Source organism: Sebastes umbrosus, chromosome 12 (assembly GCF_015220745.1).
Source record: "Sebastes umbrosus isolate fSebUmb1 chromosome 12, fSebUmb1.pri, whole genome shotgun sequence".
NCBI lineage: Eukaryota > Metazoa > Chordata > Actinopteri > Perciformes > Sebastidae > Sebastes > Sebastes umbrosus.
The window spans coordinates 27,776,989-27,794,713 of record NC_051280.1 but is presented as its reverse complement, the minus strand read 5'-3'; the positions used below and the strand labels follow the sequence as shown (position 1 = coordinate 27,794,713).

General features: G+C 39.0%; 2 protein-coding genes across 2 annotated transcripts; one reads left to right on the top strand and one right to left on the bottom strand.

Moving 5' to 3' along the window:
* Positions 1–4,848: 4,848 nt before the first annotated feature.
* dad1 (defender against cell death 1) lies at positions 4,849–8,752 on the bottom strand. Its single transcript, XM_037788714.1, has 3 exons — positions 8,431–8,752; positions 5,946–6,118; positions 4,849–5,096 (listed from the first exon to the last, which is right to left on the bottom strand). The coding sequence occupies exons 1-2, from the start codon at positions 8,639–8,641 to the stop codon at positions 5,988–5,990; spliced, it is 342 nt and encodes a 113-aa protein (XP_037644642.1). The 5' UTR covers positions 8,642–8,752; the 3' UTR covers positions 4,849–5,096; positions 5,946–5,987.
* Positions 8,753–9,547: 795 nt separating this feature from the next.
* On the top strand, positions 9,548–15,696 carry abhd4 (abhydrolase domain containing 4, N-acyl phospholipase B). Its single transcript, XM_037787479.1, has 8 exons — positions 9,548–9,742; positions 11,048–11,133; positions 11,342–11,446; positions 11,566–11,854; positions 13,601–13,788; positions 13,878–13,989; positions 14,110–14,296; positions 14,952–15,696. Exons 1-8 carry the CDS (start codon positions 9,693–9,695, stop codon positions 15,039–15,041), a joined length of 1,107 nt encoding a protein of 368 aa, XP_037643407.1. The 5' UTR covers positions 9,548–9,692; the 3' UTR covers positions 15,042–15,696.
* The last annotated feature ends 2,029 nt before the right edge of the window (positions 15,697–17,725 follow it).

The window sequence follows — 17,725 nt, the reverse complement described above, 5'->3', positions numbered from 1 at the left end:
ATAGTATTTTGGGAAATAGGCTTAATAGCGTTCTTACTGATGTGAGATGAAAAGATTGATAACAACCTTTTCATCTCACTCTGAGCAAGAAAGCAAAAAAAGCCTATTTCTGAAAATGTGGAGCTATTCTTTAAAGAGGATCTGTTATGCTTTTGTGCTTTTCCCCTTTTTTCCTTTAGTCTATTATTTAGTTTTTTGTGCATGTAAAAGGTCTGCAAAGTTACAAAGCACAAGGTCCACGCCAAAGGGAGTTTGAAGTGCTGGAACAGAGGGGGAAAAGAGGTGCTGTGTTTTTTGATCATTAAAAAAAAATTGTTTTAAAGCCACTAATTTCTTTAACGCATTAATACAATCGATCTTTCGGAAGTTGTACCAGTTGTGTCAGTTTTAAAGCTAGAGTGAAGATACTGGCATCATATGAAACTATAAAACCTAAGGAATCCATTGGTACCAACCATGTCATACTAGTTTGTCGCGAAAGAGGCTAAATAACGCTCCAAACTTGCACTAAATTTTGGCGAGGAAAAACTGTCATTGCCATTTTCAAAGGGGTCCCTTGACCTCTGACCTCAAGATATGTGAATGAAAATGGGTTCTATGGGTACCCACGAGTCTCCCCTTTACAGACATGCCCACTCTATGATAACCACATGCAGTTTTGGGGCAAGTCATAGTCAAGTCAGCACACTGACACTCTGACAGCTGTTGTTGCCAGTTCGGCTTGAGTTTGCCACGTTATGATTTTAGCATATTTTTTATGCTAAATGCAGTACCTGTGAGGGTTTCTGGACAATATCTGTCATTATTTTGTGTTGTTAATTGATTTCCAATAATAAATATATACATACATTTGCATAAAGCAAGCACATTTTCCCAATCCCATGTTGATAAGAGTATTAAATACTTGACAAATCTCCCTTTTTGCGATATTTTGAACAGATAAATAATGAGCGATTAATTTGCGAGTAATCGCAATTAAATATTTTAATGGATTGACAACCCTAGAAAAAAACAAAAATACAAGTATGCACCTAAAAATAGACATAATAGGTTCTCTTTAAACTTTAGCCTGAAGGTTTAAACATGTCATCTTTCGTCTTATATCTCCTGCTGTTTTTTAATTTCAGCGTTAGCCATCTTTTTAATAACCTATTCTCCCAAGCAGCCAAATGCTGAGTGCCTTCCCTCCGCGGATGCAGAGGATTCATTTGGCAGGCTGCAATGAAATTATTCGATTTTGATGCCTGAAAACTTTTGGATTCGGTCCAGTCTTCATTTGTCGGATTAAGCTCCTACACACAGCCCCCTCAGCCACTGAATTAACAAACAATTGTTCCAAGCCTCCCAATTTGCTCTGCAACGGGTGTCAAGGATGTCCCTAAAGTCCCCTTTTTGCTTTGACTGCAAAAGCCTTTTATGGTCATCCATTTCCTGGAAAGAAAAAAAAACAGCAGGCAGAACCCAGAATTGAAAATGAACATATTCCTATGACAGTCCAGGCAGATTGGAGAATCGAAACTTAGCTTTCCCAAAACTAATTATTTACAGACATTCAAGCTCCCTGCCATATCCCAATATCCTGACACTCCCTTCAGCTTTACAAAGACTGCTTTACACATCTGTCTCTCTGTTACAAGAGACTTTAAATGTATTTTATTTTGGCGAATTGCTGCATCAAACTAAGCAAGATTAACAAGAACTTTCCTCCCTTCTCTCAGAGCTCGTAAACCTGATTGAAATGTTTGGGAAGAAAAGGTCATCGATCAGTCTCTCTGCCAGCATTCTGTTTTGGAAAACTCTTCATGTTATGTAATGATACGAAACCATACTGTATGTACGGCTTTAACAAAATGGTACCATGATGCCTCCTAATGTTTGTTTTTATTATTGGGGTGGTAATATACAATATGTAGTGTTTTGAATACATAATACTTTAATTTGAAGGTACTTTATACTTCTACTCCACTGCATTTCAGAGGGAAATATTGTACTTTTTACTCCACTATATTTATTTGACAACTTTAGTTACTTTGCAAATTAAAGGGATAGTTCGGTTGTTTTATGAGGTGCATAGTCAGTGTATTTTCTACATTTTTGGGTGGCTAAAATACGTTTTGCAGCCGTCCCCGTCCACAGGAGTACAATGCTCTGCTTCCGTGCGGTAACTCCTGTCTGCTTCTCCAAGCTGGGAGCGTGCCGACAGTCGTCTACTATAGGTAATACACTGACTACGGATACCTTAGTACAGTACCTCATAGAACCCCACTTCAAAACAGCCAAACTATCCCTTTAAGACTTTAAAAACCTATAATGAGAGTATGACATAAAATAGCTAGAACCAGCTCTACCTGGACCAATCACAACAGTGAAATGTGGCTTACACATAAAATCACCAGTGATATTATACAATAGTATAATATATAAAAATATAACTGTAACATGTGCCGTTTTGTCTGAATCGTGGGTACTTTTAAACTAAGTAAATGTTGCTGAGAATACTTATGTGTGTATATTTAAGTATTGTTTTGAATACAAGACTTGTAATGGAGTATGTTTTATAGTGGTTTTGCTACTTTTACTTGAGTATAAGGATCTGAATACTTCTTCCACCACTGACAGGAAGTAGCGTCCTGTTACCTTAACCTAGCTTCTACGCAGAAGAAGGCATTTAATGAGTGGCTTAAAGGACCAGTGTGTAACATTTAGAGGGATCTATTGGCAGAAATGGAATATAATATTAATAAGTGTGTTTTCTTTAGTGTATAATTACCTGATAATAATCGTTGTGTTTTTGTTGCCTTAGAATGAGCTGTTTATATCTACATACAGAGCGGGTGCTCTTTACGGAGCCGGCCGCCATGTTCCTACAATAGCCCAGAATGGACAAACCAAACACTGGCTCAAGATAGGGACATTCGCATTTTCAGGTTTTGGTGTCAGCCACCGTAGTTCTCCTACACGCTTGGCACACGGGAGGAGTTTCACTTGGTTGCAATCTTCAACCTCACTGCTAGATGCTGCCAAATCCTACACACTGCGCCTTTAATAACGGTTAAAATGTCATAGAAATGTGGTTTCCCCAGCTCCTTGTTTGGATTCTTTCAGGTCAAATATGTCCAAAATCTAGTCTCTGTTCCCAGAATCACGATTCTAAGTCTACAGCTTTATGCTAACCCTTTTTCACTGGTGCTAATGTTATCCATTTATTATGTAGAGGTAGGCAGATAGAATACCCCCTCTGTCTGCTATTAAATCAGCATGGGGAAGATGTAGATGACCTTTACCGAAGAATCCTGGGATGCCAAACTTTATTCAGTCTGTTTTTCATCTCAGTATGCAAGGCAGTTTCATATCCAGTTCAAACTGGCTCGCACACTCGAGACCAAACTAGCTAAAGCGTACCCCTCAGGTCACTGCAGTCGTTGACAAATGTTAAGTGGCTCTGCACAGTCGCAAGCAACCGAGCTGGAATGTGTTTCCATCAGGTAGTCCAGAGCAAGTAATAGAAGCAAACCCTCTCATTGCTCTGGGGTGTGATGTTCTTGCTTTCCCGTCTTTTAGCTTGATAGGCAGCAGACCTGTCGCTCACACTCGCTCTCATTGACTCAAGAGTATGCTGTAGTCTCAGTTCTCCAATTTAAAAAAAAAAAAAAAAAAAAATGTAATCTGTGGGGTTCAAAAAAGTTCCACAAGGGACGAAGCCCTTTCCAAGCAATTTTGCTAAGTTATATTTGTTGTCCCGTCAACCTTTAAAGGTTCTTTATTCGATATCCAGAGCATTAATATTGCAGCAAACACCTATTTGCTATGTAAAAATGTAGAGGAGTAATGTCTACCTGAGCGGAGAATGAAGTCTCTCTCCCTCTCTGTTGTAATCTGAGCTTCTCCGTGCTTTGTTGACATAGCCGGCTGACCACACATGGCTTTTTAGTGTATGTTAGTGCATGTGAGCGTGCCCCACTGGCTAGCTCACGGCCGCCACTCTGCACTGCTCTCATACGGCAGCTGATAATGGCATCCCGACAGACGGCGCAGAAGCGTAGCTCCCACCCTCTGGTTCCCTCCCCAGGTTAAAACTGATAGCTCTGTCAGCAATGTTGCCGTTGTTTTCACTGTTAGCGCTGTAAGCTATAAGCCGCCGCCATATTGAGAGCCATGCGGAGGCAATAAAAATGCTCCAAATCTCGCATTTAGCACCTTTAAACATATTTATTTTTTGTAGCCAACGACAAATGTAGCGTGCATCTCCCAAAAACCCTGATGTAAAAAGTCCTATATTTGAAGCTGTAATATGGCTATATAGAGATCACCCCAATACAGTAGGGTTACACTGTATGATGTTTAATGTAATGTACTTCTAAATTATTAATAGAAATAACAATTTTGTATGTTCAAATATGAGAAATATGACCTTATCAGTTGTGAACTTATTTTCCTTTTACTTAAAATGATACCTGTCCACACTCATTTAGAGAATACCATGCATTCCAAAGATTTATTACACGGCTGTGTTGAATACTCGATTCTGATTTGTCAATCATGGCATTCTACGGTCTGTTATTTCTTTATAGCAGACCGTTGCTATGTATAACAGACCGTTGCTATGGGCGCAGTCCTTATGTTGGACTCTTGTGGACCATTGAAGTGTCAAATTATTGATTTCTTAAGTAAGCAGCCGTGTAATAAGCAGGATAATGTACAGCTAGCAGGTCATTGTTGTGAAATAAACCCCATCAGGGCAATGCGGCCCCGCATGGACCCCGAGCCCTCACTATACATTATCCCATAATTAGATACTTAGATTATATAAAACAAGTTTATTGTGTTTTGTTCAAGAACAGCTTCATTTTTCTCATGGTCACCATTTGAGTTGTTTTTATTTCTTCTTCTCAGTGCAAAAAGGGAATGCTTTACAGACTTTTATATCAAAAAACAATGCACGAAATCAATCATTATCTGTAAGAAAATTGTACTGCATCGTGTTTGACAAGATGCAACTAATTCCCTGTTGATGGTGGGATGTGACTCAGTGGCACAAACACAAGATGTAGCATCGTGTCTTGAAGGGGAGATTTGATAACTTCTCTCGTCGTGATCTATGAAGAAAAAGAAAAGGTTGAGTTTGTGTCACTGACGTTATGGGAGCAGTTATGTAGAAGCAAATGAGAAACAGGAGAATGCAGCATGCACTTTCCAAGTCTAAAAGTTCAATAACACTAGCAAAGCAATATGTGGTATCGTGTGAATCTCCCCAGAGAAGCAACACTGGAGTCTGTATTATCACATGCCCTATCTGGAGTTGTTCGGTTAATGTGTCTGAGAGCACCCAAAGGACGAGGGGATATTTCTTGTTTTACAAGCATAAACCAATACAGTAATGTGCATATCTGTGTAAAAGCCCACATAAACATCCTCAGAGTTAATAAAATCTCCCATTTATTGCACATCGAGAGACTATACACTATGAACACTAATGCATAACTCACAAACGCATCACATTCCAGAGAGATTTTCTTACATTAAACAGATAGCGGTGGTACAAAACGCATTCATTGAACTATTTGATGGTCATGACCTTGATCAGTCTGGTTTTAAACTATTTAAAAAACAGAATATACCGTGTCAGCAGTGAAGAATGTTCAAGCCTAATGGATTAGTGGGCTCTATCAAGGCTCCAAAATGTGCTAGTCGCGACTTTATGGAAGAAATCACTCAAACAAGGAGGTAGTCTTAACCTACAGCTGCAAAAATGTCATACTTTGTGCAGCGGAACGCATACAGCTGGAAGGAAAACTAACTACAGAGTACAATATGATTGCTCGATGGTGGAAAACTGAACGTGCATATCTCCATTGTGGTTTGAACTAGACGGACAATGGGATTATAAGCAAAAATGGGAACGTTAAAAACTCGTAAAATTAGAAATGCGCGTGTGAAATAGACACCTTCTGAGAGGGAGGACACCGTGAGTCAGATGCTCGTCCGTTTCAACCAATGAAGTTCATCACAACCAGATGGAGGACGGTGTGAGCGAATAGGAAGTCAGCGAAGGCTCTCTCTGGGGAGATGGACAGGAAGTCTCCTTTGTTTAGTGGGTTGATCTGGATACGAAGACATACTAAGAACAAAGAAAAAGACACGGAGGAAGATTTATTATTATTACACCTTAGACCCATAAATAACACTTATTACACTCACAGTTTTTTTCAATTAATATAGCACATAAAACATCACAAATGGGATGGCTTATCAATCTTTCAACTTATACTGTAAATGTAGCCACTTCAGCACTGCTGTAGAGAAAGTCAGGCTTTTGAACTGAAAATAAAGCTATGCTGTTGTTGCTATGGTTACATGTTTACAGACAGGTAGCTCTGAATTTAAGAATGATGATGATATTGCAGGGCTATTAGACTAATCCAATAATATAATATAAATGATTCTGAAATAGGCCACTCTGCATAATGAGTACTTTTTTTACTTTAAGTATATTTTGATGCTAGTACTTTTGTACTTTTACTTGAGTAAAGTTTTGAATGCGGGACTTTTACTTGTAACAGAGTTTTTCTACACTGTGGTATTGTGACTTTTATTGAAGTAACAGATTACTTCATCCACCACTGCCCAGTTGCCAGTTTATTAGGCACACCTTGCTAAAACTGATGCACTCTAATGCAGCAGTCCTGCAATAAATCCCACCTTCATGAGGATTATAATGTGCAGGATTTATTGAAACTGTTGTGGAGAGGCTTTGAATCAACATTATGGTAGTTTTGGAGGCTGTAGTTTGTGGTGCTGTTGAATTGTATTGCATACTGTATATACATTGTATGATATTAAAGGGACTGGTTGTAACTTCTTACAAGTATAAATCACCCGGGTCGGTGTCGCATATGCGCACTCGCGCGTGGCTACGCTGTTCAGACTCAGACTCCAACACAAACTACACGGAAGCACCAAAACCTCTTGGTTGTATCTAGTGAAGCCCGTTTTGCAAAATAGTGTTGGCTGCGGTCGTAGTACGCGGGGGAGACCGTAGCTTTGGTCTCCAAGGCCAGAGTCTCTGCTGTACTCTGCTCCTCTGCCTGCCTTCATTCACCGCGCTCGTTCTCGCTCCACCTCACGTTCATGCGCGCTCACTCCTCACTGCAGAAGAGTTAGTTTAGCTCTGAGAATATTTAGTGAATGTACAGTGGACGTTTGTACAGAAATAACTGTTGCAGCTCCTCCAGACCAACAGAGGTTTCCCGTGTCTTGTGAAGTGGCGGGGCGCCGCAGCGAGTTACTTTATCGTCTCCGACCAGGTGCCAGTGTCTTCCTCCTGCTGCAGTCGGAGACGATAACGTTTCTCTTCCTGCTTCAGCCCCTGGACCGACCCGCTTTTCCTGCTTCAGCGAAAAGCCAACACTAGGATCAGCAGTGATTCATGGAGAGACCTTCGTCTGGTCAGCTAACATTACTGCCAAGCAGCTGAAATATAGAGTGATATTGTGGTTTTAGCTGACGTGTGTCGCCTCACTGTTTTGAGCGATGCTCGTTCATGTCTATTTAGAGCGAGCAAGTGCGAGCAACAGGACGCTGACTTTCGCTGACTTAACGGCCACAGGTGTCGCTGTTAACAAGCATTTCTGAAAAACAAATAATCCCTTTAAGAGTATACAACATAACAAAAAAAAAGAATAATATACAGTGCAGGAAGACGCAAAAAACCCACTGGGCTTATCTGAAGAGATTAATAGATTAATATAAAGAAATAATATGACTACATAATAGTGATGAAAAAAAAACAATTACGACAAGATATATATAATAAAAACAATAACAATACAGTAAATATATATAAAAAAAAAGACAAGTGTGTGTGTTGCAGTACCGCAGTGTATTATTGGGTATTATTAGATTATTATTCGAAGAATTTTAACTTTGTCCTGATGTGTTCAAATGTAATCTAATCTAATTTAATCCAAATTATTTTTTGGAGAGAAATTTAACAAAATAAAATTAATAACTACAGTTATATGAAATTGTTTTCACAGGAATATAAAATAAAGATATTTAACTTCCTAACACTAACATTAGCTTTAAGCAGCTTATAATACTGAATTAAAACTACTAATGCCAATCAACTCAAAGCAAATAACTAAAAATACAACAATTTATTTCCTAATTATTTGAATTATTTGAACATATTTTCATTCTGTTAATGTCACAGTTAAGGAAGGCTGTGTTAAGTTGCATTAAATTGCCTTTTCTATGTGCTTTTATTTTGATATAATTACAGTTCAAACCAGAGGATGTTAGCATGGTTAGCTAGCTTGTGTCTGCACACACGTCCACTAAAGGGCCAGAAGAAGCCCAGTGACTGACTGAAAACCCTCCATACTGACACATTGTATAATTCACAAGACATTTAACTGACTAAGTGTTTACCTGCTAGGATGAAAGCGCCCACACAGGAGATGAAGCCCGACAGAAAGCTGTTGAAAGGGAAGGTTCCGACCAGCAGACAGTAGAGGAACTGCAGAGCTCCTGTCAACAAGATGTACAGCAGATACGCGTCCACCACCTTCAGCTTGTTGGGCGTCGTGCCGGTGTACTCCTCCAGGAACCGAGAAACAACCGAGATCACTGAGTTCGACATGATTTTGTCGTTTAATTCGGGTTCAGATGTGAATGAAGGAGTTTCTGCACACAGAGGTCCTCTTCCGGAATCAGAATGAGTGACGTGTCCTTCCGTTCGGTGCTACAAAGAATATAGTCCGAGTCGCTCGCAGAGAGAGAGAGAACGCAAAAAGGGTCCGTTGGTGAAGAAAGGATTCTTAGCGCCGCCCACCTCACAACACTACAGAGAGGTGTAAAAAAGACAGATGGCTCACTCTGTTGGTATTTCGAGATAGATTCAAGATTCAAGCCCTTTATTGTTATTGTGTAGTACAATGAAATTAGATTGTGACAATCCCATAGGTGCTAAAAAGATAATACAATAAAAAAAAGAGATAGTGCAACATAAATATAAAAGATAATCCAGTATAAAATATAAAAATATAATATGTATATTGATGAGATGACAGTTTTTACTAGATTAGTTGTTTTTTTTGTTTTGTTTTCTGCTCAAAGTCTTTTTTATTGGTATTCTGTACAAAATCCAATAAATCACATAAATAATTGTATAAACAAATTATATCCCCCTCCCATCCCTATAACAATATTACTGCACCATTAAATAAGCAGAGTTAATTTCGTGAACAAATACATTTATACATATAAATGAAATGAATCCGATAGTAACATAAATGAAACAGATACAAAACTAAAACAAATAACAAAAAAAAAGGGAAAAGGGAAAGGACCAAAAAAAAAAAAAAAGATTTACAGATTACAGTTTTGCCAGATTATTGTCCGTCAGATAATTATATAATTATTGCACAGAGTGATCAACAAATGTTATTGCACATATCGTAGCATAACAGTAGAGTTTACCCTGTATTTTGCAGGTGCTAATTTCATTCCCTGTTTGTGGCATCTTCGCAATAGACGATCTTTGTGCTCAGTCAGCTGATCAGAGGAATGAACGAGTTACAAAACATTAGAAAACAACGAGCCTCCTGAGGTGTAATTACACAACAGAGGAGTCGTGTCCTTCAACATCATCATTTCATTTTAATAGAAGAGTCACCGGAACATGTCAACCGATGGATCCTGCTACAGCCACAGATCCGATGCACAACGAGTGTGAAACACAGTAAGTAACTCACAAACAAACACACAGTCGGACACAACCTCCTGTAGCACACAGCCAGTCTGGTTACATCACAGCTAGCGCAACTTTAAAACACATGTGTTTATTGTGTCGCTTTTACCCTTTAAGATGGTCTTTGTTGTACAATCATTACACCAAAATCAATTTGTATATATAATATTCATGTTTTTATACATATTTGTTGTTTTATAACCATGGGACATTTAATTAATGTTCCCACTAAACTATATTATCCTAATATAACACAAATTTAGGTTTATGTGACAGGAAAAGGGGGAAACAATCTGTGCAAATTGATCTAAAAGTTATTTATCACTGGCTCACTGTAATTTAAGGTATCAATACTGTAGGTATAAGATAAGATATTCCTTTATTAATCCAGTCATAGTTAAATTATTATTATTATTATTATTATAAGTCATAGTGCAAAAAAACTGATGCATCAGCTAACATAGTAAAAAAAAAAGAGATAAACAAAGTGTAACAAAATATGAACCATTTAAATAGAAGGAAGTATAAAAAATAGGAGCAGTATATACAGTATTGACAATAAACAGACTGTTAACAAAATTGCACAAGTGGAAAATGATATTGCACAGTGAGAATTAAATGAAATTCCACCTGAAAATATCAGGTTAATGTCAGTATATTAGGATTATTATTATTAGTAGTAGTAGTAGTAGTAACCATGGCCCCTCAGGAAGTGGCTAGTGGTTAAACAGGATTGTCTTGATCTGACACTCCTATCAAACAGATCTTTTTCTTTATAATTTAATTAACTGGCGAGTAAAGCAGCTGTGTGGGACACTCCATGTTTGTCCAGATGACTCAGCAAAATTGTAATTGCATGTTCATTGCAGAGCAGGTAGAAGGCCTGGGTGTGTACCTGGTGGAGGTAGAAATGTGAGACTGCCCTTTATCTATCTCCACTCAGAGAGGAAGCGGGGGTGGGTCAGCTCACCCACAATGACGTGTTTATGTAAATGTATTGTATGCGAATGTCACAGTTAACTGCCTGAAATGTAAATGATGCCTACTGTTAAGAGGCCAGAGCTATCATCATGATAAATATTAACCTGTGGGGGTCTCACTCTGACTTTGATTGTCAGCGTGACGGCTGTGAGACCCTAACCCTCCTGGGTGTGTTTGCTCCACGCACACATTGATAACACTGACTTTAACCAGCCAGCCTCGCACCAGAAGCGATATCATTGTACATTCAGCATGCGTTGAAGAATTCCTGCGCTATCTACCATCTCTACATGATTTGTTTCTCTCTTCCTATAGGCCAACTTCAGTCTGGAACTGGTGGCCTTCTTGGCGTCCAACCTCCATGTCCCTTTTAAAGACTACAGAATCCAAGATTCTTGCTTGTAAGCAATGTTTTGATGTACACTTGCAGATTATTTAACCGCTAGGAACTATGTAGATAATCACTTGTAATGATGTAGAAAAGCTGCTAACTCTTTATGAAATATCTATGAGCTTCTGTGAGTGTAATATGACACCGTTATATCACCAACTAACACAGAACCTCACTGTATATACTGATCATTGCTCCTCTTTGTCTGGTTACAACAGGTATTCAGAATGACCTCTGGGCTCGGTTCGTGACCCTGCCAAACCAGGATCGAATATGGACTCTGACCCTCAACAAGAAGGCGCTGCGTAAACCTGCCGAACAGGGTACCGCCCGTCTCTCAATCTGTCTTTGTTTATTTGGGAGGCAACAGCTGTAATTCCACAGTGCCATTGTATCCATTATAAGACCCGTGACATAACACCTCTTTGTCTTTTTCCTCCAGCCCCAAAGACTCCCCTGGTGATGGTCCACGGCTTCGGGGGAGGGGTCGGACTGTGGGTCAGGAACATAGACGCGCTGAGTCGGTCGCGGCCCGTTTACGCCTTTGACCTCCTGGGCTTCGGCCGGAGCTCCAGGCCTCCTTTCCCCTCAGATGCTGCCAAGGCGGAGGAGCAGTTTGTCGACTCCATTGAACGGTGGAGACAGTCCGTAGGCCTGGAGAACATGATTCTGCTGGGACACAGTCTGGGCGGATACCTGGCCACCTCATACGCCATCCAGTACCCTTCTAGGTAATAACACCAATAGGATGCCATGTAGAACATCAGATAATGAAACACAACCCCCTCGCAGCTGGCAGTGATTTAGTGTTTTGTTTGAGAATTGAGGACATAATGTTCCATGCAAAAGACATTGGCAAAGGCAGAGATTGCATTTGAATATTGAACATTGAACTCGTCATGTTGACTATTAACCCAGCTCATATCTAAAATGAAGAAAAGTGAATTTCAGTCGGAACGCTTTTTTAGTTAAATTAACATCATTAATATTCAAATTCTCTGTGACACTATTGTTTCAGTATTTATACCTGACAAAACCATTTTTAATATTTATTTAAGAAATCCATTTAATATCTATTTCAGCTGTTTGGAATGAATACAGCAAATTAAAATTAATCAGATCAGTCAGATATGTTCTCATATGGCACTAATCATTCTAATCATGGATGTTTTGTTAGTTAGTTAGTTTTATTGGAGTTGGTTTCTCAATGCAACTGCTCACAACATAATAAAAACGTAATGCTCTTAAAGGAATAGCTTGCCATGTTAGGAAATAATCGTATTCCCTTTCTGGCCGAGAGTTCGACACCACACTCATGTTCGTGTGGTAAACACGGAGCTATCAGCAGCAGCCAGTGAGCTTAGCTTAGCACAAACACAGGACACAAGGGGAAACGGCTTTCCTGGATCCGGCCTGAATAACTATTTTTAGGCCAGGTGCTGTCACGTCTAGGGGTCTCCTCTGGTTGCCTGGCAACCTCACAGGGACGACAAGACTCCAGGAAGGGACTCCACCTAGCCAAGAAATACAGAGCTCCAGGGATGACATATTTTTGCTGGCCAAACAGGAAGTCACCATCGCCTCGGGTTCCCTCGACAAAAAGCCAATGGGATTGTTCCATTGGCTTTTGGATTATTGCAGAAAATAAGCTCTGTGGCAAACAAACGTTTATGATACTTACACATTTTGTTCAGCAAGATAATCTACACAAATATACACCACTTTAATGATTTTTTTTTAAAAGCAAATGCAATCACCAGAAGTAAAAAGCTAACGTTAGGTTATAAACAAACTACACCACGGTTACATGAACGCGAGTATACACAACGAGACTATGAAGGCGGACGAGTCGGCGTGATGACGTTTTGTAATCTCATTTAGCCACTTGTTAGCAACCGCCTATTTTAAGATACATTAACGCTTCAAAATTCACGAATGGGATATTTATTGATGCATTTTATGTTGTAGAACAAAACGTTAAAATCTCTTCAGCTTGTGTTAACCACAGACCTTATTTCAGGCATCTAACTAAAAACCCATTGACTTCCAGGCAAGAGAACCAGAAGTGCTAAAATGCAAATCATTCCTGGGTTTTTGGACTCATTCCTGCAGCATTCTCTAGTCCGCAACATAAACCCTTCATAAAACCACAACATGTTATTTTTAACATTTAGTTTTTTCTAGATATAAGGCATAAATTAGTGAGCTTTAAAGGGGCTGGTCGGCGGATTTATCAGGTTTGCCCTCGAATTGTACCTCCTTATTGTCTAGTGAACGGATCTGGCAAGCAGAAAATTCAAAATGATAAATTGCCTCTACAGCCACTGTGTGTAGAATTAGAGAATGATTGACTTTGGCGCCTCCTAGTGGTAGTATCCACGAAAGACAGCAATTCCTACCGTATGCTGTGCGTAAGCTGATGACAAATAAATGCCAGTTGATAGAGAATTATAGTGTTTTCTGCTCTCCTCTTGCAGAGTGTCACATCTTATCCTGGTGGACCCGTGGGGTTTCCCTGAGCGACCCCAGACACAGACCCAGGAGGGTCAAAGTCAGGGGACAGAGGTGGTGAAGAGGCCGCCCCCTCCACGCTGGGTAAAAGCTATTGCAACAGTGGTTTCCTTCTTCAACCCGCTGGCTGTCATCAGAGCAGCAGGCCCATGGGGTAAGCTATATATTGTTGTTTATCTAATATTGTGCTGCTGTGCCACATTATACTCTTTCCACTCATCTTACAGTATGTCATTGATTCAGGTCCGGGCTTGGTGAACAGATTCCGTCCTGATTTCAAAAGGAAATTCGAAGATCTGTTTGATGATGACACCATGACGCAGTACATCTACCACTGTAACGCACAATCCCCGAGGTAAGCCGTCACATGCAACACTTAATCACAATCGCACGATCACATTGTTAATAGCAGAACATAATGCCTACAAAAAGCTGACCAATCTCTTCCTCCTCCTCCTCCTCCTCCTCCTCCCAGTGGTGAGGTGGGTTTCCGGGCCATGTCAGAGTCTCTGGGCTGGGCCAAAAAGCCCATGCTGCTGCGGGTTCACCAGCTGCCCCCCTCCATGCCCCTCACCATGCTGTATGGAGCCCGATCCTGGGTGGACAGCTCGTCTGGGGACAGAGTGGCCCAGATTAGGAGCAAGGCCTACACCAAAGTGCTGGTGAGTAGAGTCATGAGGGATATGTTATCCAATTACAAGTCTAAAATGTGCAGCTTTAAATTTGTGGAATTTTAATTCAAATCATGTTTGTTTTTGTTAGGGCTCTCAATCAATCGCATGATCGTCCATAGTTAATTGTGATTAACCGAAAATTAATCACAATTCAAGTGTTCGTACTCAGAAGTTGATTTACCAAAAAAATAAAATCCTCTGCTGATTTACGGGTATGTCTTTTCCAATGTAAGTCTATCGGAAAAAGTATTTTTGGGCCCAATGGCATCATGTGACGGACACGGAAGTTGTAATTCCACCGTTTGGCCACTACGTAAAATTTGCTTCAAAACCCGGTGCTCTTTCCGGGGGCTTGGGATGAACTGATCAGAATTTGGTGGTCCAAGGTCAAAGGTCACTGTGACCTCACAAAACATGTTTTTGGGCCATAACTGAAGAGTTAGTTAGCTAATTGCGACAATTTCACACAAATTTCTAAGAGAATAAAATGATGAAGTGATGACATTTTGGACAGATATGGATGTAAACTGCCTTGTTGGCGGAGGCGTACAACCACGAGGCGGTAATTCTAGTTTCTTCTTCATGTGGTAGTGTGTAATTGCTGACTTGTTATCTTTATTTCCTCATCTATTGCATCGTGCAGCTGATAGATGAAGCTTCTCACCACGTGTATGCTGATCAACCAGAGGAGTTCAACAAAGCGGTGGAAAAAATATGCAACTCTGTTAACTGACGGCCAGTATGTGTGTATGTGTGTGTGTATGTATGTTCGTGTGTGTGTGTTTGTGTGTTTGTGTTTGTACGTACGTTTGTGTGTGTAAAAGGACTGAAAGTATATAGACAGTTGATGGTGGTTTTAGTACTGTAACCTTTGCATGTGGAGCATGATGGATGGTTTTATGTTGGGGGCATATCACGACATCATGTAGCTCAACTTGAGATTGAATGTGATTTTGTTCTGAATCCTGTTCTCATAGTAACAGGTTATTGATATTATTGAAGCTACGTTTATAAGCTGATATATATATATATATATATATTCTTTTCAATTGAGTATTACCACTAAATGATTTATTTATAACGTGATTGAATTTGTTTAACGGAGTAATAATTGAACTTTAATTCAGTGCTAAATTATGTTGCCCATTGTTATATGTTTTGAGTGAAAGTGAAAAACGTCCACCACTTTGAGTGCACTGAGTTTATGTGTTACGGTGCAGCGACACGGCTACTGATTCACACTTTTTATGTGCCTGACATGAACCATAAAGTACTGTATGAGATATTGTTTCTTTAATCACTGCTTTTCTTTTATGTATTTCCCACCGTGTCAAACAGCTGTTTGTATTTTGTACCTTTAAAGCAATAAAAGCTTATTTGACAAACTGCTACTGGAGAAATCCACATGTGATGTGCACTTTGTGGCCCAGCCAGTAGAGGTCAGTAACACGTGTCATTCCCATTAGTTTTACCGTGCGCTGTTACGTTTCTGCCTGTCAGCAGTGGGAAATGGATAGTGGAAGTCTTGCATTCACAATGTTGTTAGTAAAATTACACAATTATTATCAGCAAAATATACAGTAAATGTGCTAGAAGTCAGAATTGCCCATATCAGTGTTATATTTATTATATAATTGAATTATTATTACTACAGTTTAAACAGCATTTTAATGTTGCATGTGGTCGAGGTGGAGCTAATATAACTATTTTACATAATGTCAGTTTAATCGAAACAATTTCTCATAATTTATTTAATTATTTAATTATTATTTTATTTCGTCTGTGTGACAAACGGGTGACAAATCAGACAAAGGTGTAACGAAATATACAGACAGACTTAAAAAATCGGTACCGTAATCGAATCATAACGTCTGTTTCATGTTGTTTTTGTTACTATTGTGTTTGTGTGTGTGTATGAAAGTGTGTTGTGTAAGTGTGTCATATATGAATAACTGACCAGAGGAATGTGCAGATATGTTCGAGGAGGAGAGAGGGAAAAAAATGGTAATAATAATGTTGATAAGTAAGTTCAATAACTGCATACATTAATTAGTTAATTTATTATTATTATTATTATTATTATTATTGTTAATAATAATAATAATAATAATAGTAGTAATAATAATAATAGAGAAAATTCTAATAATAGTAAAGGAAAAATAAATAAGTAAATTAATCAATTAATAGTGAGGGGTTTGGTGTAGCACCGGAAGGAGGCGGCCGGAGTATACCCGTTTTTTTCTTTCCTTCTTTCTTTTGTCTCCTTGTATTTAGTTTTCTGATCTTTTCCTCATGGTGTCATTGCCTTGGGCCGCCCCCAGACCTTTAGGAGGGAGCTGACCCGCTGCAGGTCATCATCCTGTATCATATTTTATCAGAGAGCCAAATGCTTGATATGTAAACTATAGCCATCAGATAAATATAGTGGAGTAAAATGTGCAATATTTCCCTCTGAAAAGTAGACAAATCATATAAAGGAAATGCTGCATATTTGATTACATTCTACCACTGCTGCCTGTGCTCAAACTACAGGACATCGTACAGTATGTTCCACTTCCTTTTGTTTTCCACCATCTTCCTTCCACTGTGGTTGGAGAAATATTCAAATCTTATATTTAAGTAAAAATAGCAATACTAGAATATTAAAAGTACCCACTAATACATAACAGGTACAAACAAATTCTAAATAAAAAAACAACAGTACAGCGGTGTTTTCAACAAAACTTTGAAATTAAAAGTAAAAGTACTCCTTCAGCAGCAGAATTACCCGTCAGTGTTATATTATCATTTATTATTACTGATGTATTATTGTTTTTTGTAAGTAACATTTTAATGTGAAAAGTAGCAGGTAAATATAGCTGTTAAATAGATGCAGTGGAGTAAAAATAATATATATTTTTTCAATTAATATTTCCCTCTAAAATGCAGTGGATTGGAATAGAAGTATAAAGTAGCATTAAGTACATGCAGCACAACATTGTACTATAATACTTGAGTAAATATACTTAGTTACAAAAACTGCAGCTAATGTGCAGTCAGTCAAAAGAGAGATGACATCACTACATTATGCAATAAATCAAACACAAAGAGATGAATCAGAATATGGTGGAGAAAAGCCAAGCCTTACCTAATATTTAACTTGGCCTTACTATTCAAAGATAGAATACCACATATTGAAGTACCTGTGAATATGTCAGTCATCAACATCTTGAATGATGAAAGGCAGCAAAGGTGTGTCACCTGAATTAGTCATCCCTCATGCAACACACAATTTTTTTCCGGCTGAAAAATGGTTGATTGCCGTAATGGAAAAGTACATGTAGCCGCTTGCTTCCTCCTTGATCTCAGGATAACATTATAAAGTTAGCTTCTTCCACCTCTATCCAGTAAAGACTTGTCCGATGATGTGTGGAAGTA